The following is a 7,852-nucleotide window of genomic DNA, read 5'->3' as shown; positions in this document are numbered from 1 at the left end:
TAGCACCAGTAATGTTTTATTAAACATTATAGTAATTTTTCATGGATAATTTGTGAAAAGGGTGGGAATATATTTTCAAAGGTTCAAAAGGCCAAAAATGTGCTAAAAATATGCATTTGTTTTGGAAAAGCAGAGAAAGTGTGAATGAGGTGTTTGGGGGAACTGTTAAGCTGCAGCATTTGTGTCTATTAAAAGCAACAACCCTGTACAGTATCCCTGTCTATACTGCTTTATATGTCAGGATGATGTCAAGTAGCAGAACACAAAATGTCATATCCATCTACCCATTTATAGTGCCTAATGCACTATATTCTCAGGAGAGATGTGTATGATATTGTTGTGAACAGAACAGGTGACAATATGAAGTGGGGAGGGAATTTGTATCCAGTGGACCCACTGGAGTCACAGCATTCTTTCCTTTTATATAAATGGTAGTAATATTGGGGAGGTGCAGCAAATTTAGGGAGATGGAGGAGGGTATATAACATTTAGGGCTCCAATCCATACCAACTAACAGCAGTCAAACATTTGAATAAGGTTTCGTTTTTGTCCATTCACTTGTTGTGATTGCACCACTATGGCTTCACAAAAGCCAGTGCCCAAAAAAGAAGGAAAGCCAGCCCCAGTTGCAAAAGAAGAACCAGCTCCTGAAGCAGCAGAACCAGCGTCAACAGCCGATCCTAAACCAACAGCGCCAGCACTGGAAAAGGCTGCATCTGCCCCAAATACAACAACAGAGTCAGCTACAAAACCTCCCGAAATAGCCAGCCCTGCACCTGGAGCAGCCCCAGAACCAGCTATAGCACAGGCTTCTCCTCCAAATCCAGCTTTTAAATATGATCCTGCCGCTGCAGTAAGTCTCTGTGTTATGTTATGTTATGTTATGTTATGTTATGTTATGTTATGTTATGTTATGTTATGGTATTTCATTTTACTCAGGTGTCCGATGGCCTGGATTGATGTGCCCAAAATAATGGTTGACGTCTATATTTAAATGTGTATGTACAGTAAAAAGACTAAATTATAGATTCTAAATCCAGATTATCACTTTATTGACAAGTATTGGGTAATCAATTTCAAATGAGGCACAATGATAAAACATATTTCATATCAAAATGAAAAGTCCACATATTTAAAATGTGTACTGACACTGAAACAATTAAATAAGCTTTTAAATATGATCCTGCCGCTGCAGTAAGTCTCTGTGTTATGTTATGTTATGTTATGTTATGTTATGTTATGTTATGTTATGTTATGTTATGTTATGTTATGTTATGTTATGTTATGTTATGTTATGTTATGTTATGTTATGTTATGTTATGTTATGTTATGTTATGTTATGTTATGTTATGTTATGTTATGTTATGTTATGTTATGTTATGTTATGTTATGTTATGTTATGTTATGTTATGTTATGTTATGTTATGTTATGTTATGTTATGTTATGTTATGTTATGGTATTTCATTTTACTCAGGTGTCCGATGGCCTGGATTGATGTGCCCAAAATAATGGTTGATGTCTATATTTAAATGTGTATGTACAGTAAAAAGACTAAATTATAGATTCTAAATCCAGATTATCACTTTATTGACAAGTATTGGGTAATCAATTTCAAATGAGGCACAATGATAAAACGTTTTCAAAATGAAAAGTCCACATATTTAAAATGTGTACTGACACTGAAACAATTAAATATCCAATATTGGTCTATAAATATTCAATATGAGGCAATACAGTGGAAAAAAATCCTGGTCAATAACCAAAATGGTGCAGACACAGCACAAATCCCCAATGCAAAAGGTAACTATTTAATTTCAAATAGTTTAATTGCTGGATCATTTCTATTGATAAAACTGCACATTTTCCTAAGCGGTTGCCTGGAGATGTACTGTACAATTCACTGCTTCATGGCTGGATTCCAGTAGTTGTTCTTTTCATGGATCGACACACACCTGCTACTGAGCTATGAGGTCTTCCCACTCACCACTGTATTCATACATTTCCTAAGTTAGACTCCCCAGGGAGACAGATATGGATGATATGATCTCATAAACAGACTGTGTGCTTTGAGAGGAGATTATTCGTGGTGCCAGGAAAAATGATGGCACAACAACTGTCAGACTGTTATTAAACACAATAACCTAACATCGGTGCAGTACATGGTAGAAGATCATGAATGATCAAAAATGCATTTCATGTGTGAGTCAGCACTAAATAACTATGTTTAATTTGATATATTTTACTGATGACTGCGAATGTCTACAAAAACCTAAAAAAACAACTCTTGTTCTGGGTTTCAGGGTAATCTCAGTGCTGAACAGCTTGAAGGTAAGGAACAGCCTAAAAAGGTCATCTTATCAACTTAATTGAAAATGAACTCACTTAATGTCATTTCATGTTATACAGAGTTCAAAGAAGCTTTCCTGTTGTTTGCCAGGACTCCCTCGGGGGAGATGAAGATTTCACTAGCTCAGTGTGGAGATGTGATGAGAGCTTTGGGTCAGAACCCAACCAATGCTGAAGTTTTGAATGTTCTTGGGAAACCAATGCCTGAAGGTAGTCTCACAGATGGGGAAAATAAACTGCTGTTGTGACTTTTAGTAGAGACTCAAAGGCCTGAAATGGTTGTCAAACAAGGGAGAAATGAAACGTGCAGTGTTTGGAGCACCAGGAAAATAGTTGAGATCGACAGGTCTATAAAATAACTCAACTATTACTTTGCCAAGTCCCATTGGATCCTTCGGGAGCAAACCAAGGGAAAGACTTAACACATATGTCAGAGATTACTGAGATGTTGATTGGCACAAACGTCAAAGATATCAGTAGCAGTTCAGTTCTCTGTGACATTTGCAAGCCATTCTCTGAATATTGAGATTCAGTTAATTCTCATCATAATGGCTCACTAAATCAAAGTGCCATTCTAACCACAGGAATGCATTAGGACACCTCAACACAACATAAACAAAAAATGCTCATCGTGACAAAGCACACTAACTACTGTAAATATAACATTTACTTTTTGCAATTGTGTGCTATTGAAGCTTAAAGGCATAGTTTGCATTCATTTTCATGTTATCCCAAACCCTTTATTTCTTCCATGGAACCCAGAAGAAGAAGTGTTGTTTTCCTCCATACAATGACAGTCAATAGAGGCCATTTGAATTTTTGGTGAACTATCCCTTTAAAGAATGTTTTTTTTTCTCCGATTGTTGAAAAAATTGAATCATTTACTAAATTGGTCTGTTTAAATTGTGTGATTCAGAGATGGAATCCAAACTGATCGACTTTGAGACTTTCCTGCCTATGTTTCAACAAGTTTCAAAGTCTACTGAAAGGGGCACATTTGAAGATTTTGTGGAAGGCCTTAGGGTCTTTGACAAAGAAGGGAATGGAACAGTCATGGGGGCTGAACTCCGCCATGTGCTCGCTACTTTGGGTATGGAATCAGGGAGAGAAAATGTGCCAAATCAATATATATATATATATATATATATATATATATATATATGACCATTGGTTGTGGTCAAATATTGAAAATAATTGAGAGCTTAAAATGTATTATCAAGTTTTTTCATTTTCACATTTTCATTTTGCTCATTGGAACCCTGGCTCAATTTCAGGTGAGAGATTGTCTGAGGGTGAAGTGGATCGGTTGCTGGCAGGGCAAGAAGACACAAATGGTTGTATTAACTATGAAGGTAAGAGCAGTTACTTAAGACTTTCCTCTACTGAAAAAATTAATGACATGAAGGTTCTCATTGAAATTAATCTTGACGTTCTTTATCCAAGCTTTTATAAAACATGTCATGACTGGCTGAGGGAACTCTTCTGGTAAGTTCATCTAAACCAGGGCTTCCCAACCTTGTTTCTTTTTTTGGTCTATGATCCCTATGATTTGTTTGAAGTACCCCCTGTTGTGACATTAACCTTTCAATAAACAAAATGACTTCACAAAAATGTTGAAATAATTAAGCTAACTTAATTACATAAATTTAATTCTGCCAGTTCATAACCCCCTGACCTCGTGATCTCCTGCAGGATGGCAAACCCCTGGTTGGGAAGTCCTGATCTGAAATAGAATACATTTTGCTAGTACATTTTAAACTTTAATTTACAATACCTATATCTTTTCTGTTGGCCTAGGTACAGTAGCAGCCTCCCATGCACGTCAGCGGTGGTTAGCTGAAGGTCAAGTGTGAGAATTGTCATCTCATCAGTGATTCATGATGTCATCGATGAATCATAAATAATGTAATTTTTTTTGGGTAAAAATTGTACAACTGATTAAAATCAGTCTGTTCTTCAACCAGCACTATGAAGCTGTTTTATATCAATAAAAATCATAAGTGCAACAAAAGGAGGCAAAATGCTAATTCCAACTCTGTATTTCATGGCGCAGTAGTCGGCTGAAAAATTGAGTCTGTCCCAAGAGTGGATCAACACAGCTGTCAGCAGATAAAACTTTGACTTTGGTTTAGCTAGTGTACCCGGTTTGCTCTAATCCCCAAATGTCAGGAACTTTTACCAGGCACATATGATAAGCCCAGACTCTTTGTTACTAGACCGCTCTCAAAGGACTTTACTAAGAAAAACCTTGTGCTGTAGCCAAGTGTTACATTCTCTAAAAGGATGCAACATTGAGCTGAGCTGATTTACAGGCCCTCACACTGAACAAATGGGTTGAGTGTCCAGTCAAGTAATTATTGGAAAAATATGAATCAAGTACAAAGTTATTTGTGAGTGTGTTGTGGGGAAAATAGCAAAAATCGTGTTGTGGGTATGTTACGCCCCATCTAGGGGTAAAGGATGCAACATGAAAAGAGAGATTGGAAGCAAGGGACCTTTTTGGGAGTTTTAATGGTATAAACAAAAGGAAAATCCAGTATGCAAATATAGGGAAATTCCTGAATCGGACAAAATAACAAACAAAACTTCTTTTTAATAGCCACTTTCCTAAACCTGTAACATTGGCGGCATGACAACAGAGTTGAAGATCCAATCGCAAGGCTTTATTAAGCAGCGTGGTGAAACAAGCAGAGTCGATACCACCAAACAGTAATATCCAAGGGTTGACAGAAGAATAATCCCATACACAGGCAATGGTTAGGGCAAGCAGCAAACAATCAAAAAACAGGAAAACAGTAGTGATGTTACGTTCTGTGCCGAGGCTTCGGAGCATGTGTCGAGAAATCCCGGCAGCTTTCAGTGAAGCGCGTATCGAGGCTTGTATCGCTTTAGAGCAGGGGTGCCCAAACTCGGTCCTGGAGGGCCGGTGTCCTGCAGAGTTTAGCTCCAACCTCATCACACCTGCTGGTAAGTTTCTAGTATGCCTATAAGAGCTTGATTAGCTGGTTCAGGTGTGTTTAATTGGGGTTGGAGCTAAACTCTGCAGGACATTGTTTCTTTTTTTGGTCTATGATCCCTATGATTTGTTTGAAGTACCCCCTGTTGTGACATTAACCTTTCAATAAACAAAATGACTTCACAAAAATGTTGAAATAATTAAGCTAACTTAATTACATAAATTTAATTCTGCCAGTTCATAACCCCCTGACCTCGTGATCTCCTGCAGGATGGCAAACCCCTGGTTGGGAAGTCCTGATCTGAAATAGAATACATTTTGCTAGTACATTTTAAACTTTAATTTACAATACCTATATCTTTTCTGTTGGCCTAGGTACAGTAGCAGCCTCCCATGCACGTCAGCGGTGGTTAGCTGAAGGTCAAGTGTGAGAATTGTCATCTCATCAGTGATTCATGATGTCATCGATGAATCATAAATAATGTAATTTTTTTTGGGTAAAAATTGTACAACTGATTAAAATCAGTCTGTTCTTCAACCAGCACTATGAAGCTGTTTTATATCAATAAAAATCATAAGTGCAACAAAAGGAGGCAAAATGCTAATTCCAACTCTGTATTTCATGGCGCAGTAGTCGGCTGAAAAATTGAGTCTGTCCCAAGAGTGGATCAACACAGCTGTCAGCAGATAAAACTTTGACTTTGGTTTAGCTAGTGTACCCGGTTTGCTCTAATCCCCAAATGTCAGGAACTTTTACCAGGCACATATGATAAGCCCAGACTCTTTGTTACTAGACCGCTCTCAAAGGACTTTACTAAGAAAAACCTTGTGCTGTAGCCAAGTGTTACATTCTCTAAAAGGATGCAACATTGAGCTGAGCTGATTTACAGGCCCTCACACTGAACAAATGGGTTGAGTGTCCAGTCAAGTAATTATTGGAAAAATATGAATCAAGTACAAAGTTATTTGTGAGTGTGTTGTGGGGAAAATAGCAAAAATCGTGTTGTGGGTATGTTACGCCCCATCTAGGGGTAAAGGATGCAACATGAAAAGAGAGATTGGAAGCAAGGGACCTTTTTGGGAGTTTTAATGGTATAAACAAAAGGAAAATCCAGTATGCAAATATAGGGAAATTCCTGAATCGGACAAAATAACAAACAAAACTTCTTTTTAATAGCCACTTTCCTAAACCTGTAAGCATGACAACATGACAACAGAGTTGAAGATCCAATCGCAAGGCTTTATTAAGCAGCGTGGTGAAACAAGCAGAGTCGATACAGTAATATCGTAATATCCAAGGGTTGACAGAAGAATAATCCCATACACAGGCAATGGTTAGGGCAAGCAGCAAACAATCAAAAAACAGGAAAACAGTAGTGATGTTACGTTCTGTGCCGAGGCTTCGGAGCATGTGTCGAGAAATCCCGGCAGCTTTCAGTGAAGCGCGTATCGAGGCTTGTATCGCTTTAGAGCAGGGGTGCCCAAACTCGGTCCTGGAGGGCCGGTGTCCTGCAGAGTTTAGCTCCAACCTCATCACACCTGCTGGTAAGTTTCTAGTATGCCTATAAGAGCTTGATTAGCTGGTTCAGGTGTGTTTAATTGGGGTTGGAGCTAAACTCTGCAGGACACCGGCCCTCCAGGACTGAGTTTGGGCACCCCTGCTTTAGAGCAATGACGTCATTGATGACCTCCGAAGCCTCGCTTGGCCAGACTGGTTCAGGAAGCGGTTCGAATCTTGTAAATTCACGGTCCTCTGCCCTGTTAAACTCAGCCACTTTCCAGTTTTAGACTAATAATATTGCCCCCCCCTGCCTATTATGAGCAAAGACTTGATTTACACACATTTGATAGCCCCATTCATTTCAAGCCAATACATTTATTACATAGTTATGTTATATTATACAATCATTATATACCACTAGAAAATACACATTATATTCATATAAACAGATTAGTCTATGTGGAAATTGATTTTTTTTCTTCATTGTTATTTCTAAGCCTTAAAGGGTTAGTTCACCCAAAAATGTACATTCTGTCATTAATTACTCATCCTCATGTCGTTCCACACCCCTAAGACCTTCGTTCATCAGAACACAAATTAAGATATTTTCGATCATTTTGATCATAGCTCAGAGAGGCCTCCATTGACAGCAACGCTACCCAAACTCTCAAGATCCATAAACGTACTAAAGACGTCGTTAAAAACAGTCGACGTGACTACAGTGGTTCTACAATAATTTTATGAAGCGATGAGAATACTTTTTGTGTGCAAAAACAAAACAAAAATAACGACTTTATTTAACAACCTCTTCTCTTCTGTGTCATTCTCATATGTTGTTTACGTCCAGCGCTTCCGTGTTCTACGTCCGAACAATTATATACGACCCCACAAAATCCTGGCCAAATCACAGAGATGCCGATTCACACGGGACTAATATTGTCACAGCACCTCGGTGTTCGGCGAAATATGGTAGGTCATTTGCTGGAGAATTTTTCTTGAAGATTTTCCTGTTGACACTGTAAAGCTGCTTTGACACAATCAGTATTGT

General features: G+C 38.2%; 1 protein-coding gene across 1 annotated transcript; it reads left to right on the top strand.

The window, feature by feature from the left end:
* Positions 1 to 548: 548 nt before the first annotated feature.
* LOC107598675 (myosin light chain 3, skeletal muscle isoform-like) lies at positions 549 to 4,223 on the top strand. Its single transcript, XM_016290067.1, has 7 exons — positions 549 to 740; positions 2,309 to 2,329; positions 2,408 to 2,557; positions 3,264 to 3,437; positions 3,622 to 3,699; positions 3,791 to 3,832; positions 4,145 to 4,223. The coding sequence occupies exons 1-6, from the start codon at positions 578 to 580 to the stop codon at positions 3,817 to 3,819; spliced, it is 615 nt and encodes a 204-aa protein (XP_016145553.1). The 5' UTR covers positions 549 to 577; the 3' UTR covers positions 3,820 to 3,832; positions 4,145 to 4,223.
* Positions 4,224 to 7,852: the final 3,629 nt, after the last annotated feature.

Source organism: Sinocyclocheilus grahami, unplaced genomic scaffold, assembly GCF_001515645.1.
Source record: "Sinocyclocheilus grahami isolate Dianchi unplaced genomic scaffold, SAMN03320097.WGS_v1.1 scaffold253.1, whole genome shotgun sequence".
Classification (NCBI taxonomy): domain Eukaryota; kingdom Metazoa; phylum Chordata; class Actinopteri; order Cypriniformes; family Cyprinidae; genus Sinocyclocheilus; species Sinocyclocheilus grahami.
The sequence above is the reverse complement of the archived record's forward strand: the minus strand, read 5'-3'. Positions and strand labels throughout refer to the sequence as shown.

What these genes read in the sequence shown, in the direction of transcription:
- LOC107598675 (XM_016290067.1), top strand. Translation starts at nt 578, where the DNA reads ATGGCTTCACAAAAGCCAGTGCCCAAAAAAGAAGGAAAGCCAGCCCCA. An exon ending in CAGTGCTGAACAGCTTGAAG is followed by an intron (nt 2,330 to 2,407) that starts GTAAGGAACAGC and finishes CATGTTATACAG; the next exon opens with AGTTCAAAGAAGCTTTCCTG. An exon ending in CCATGTGCTCGCTACTTTGG is followed by an intron (nt 3,438 to 3,621) that starts GTATGGAATCAG and finishes GCTCAATTTCAG; the next exon opens with GTGAGAGATTGTCTGAGGGT.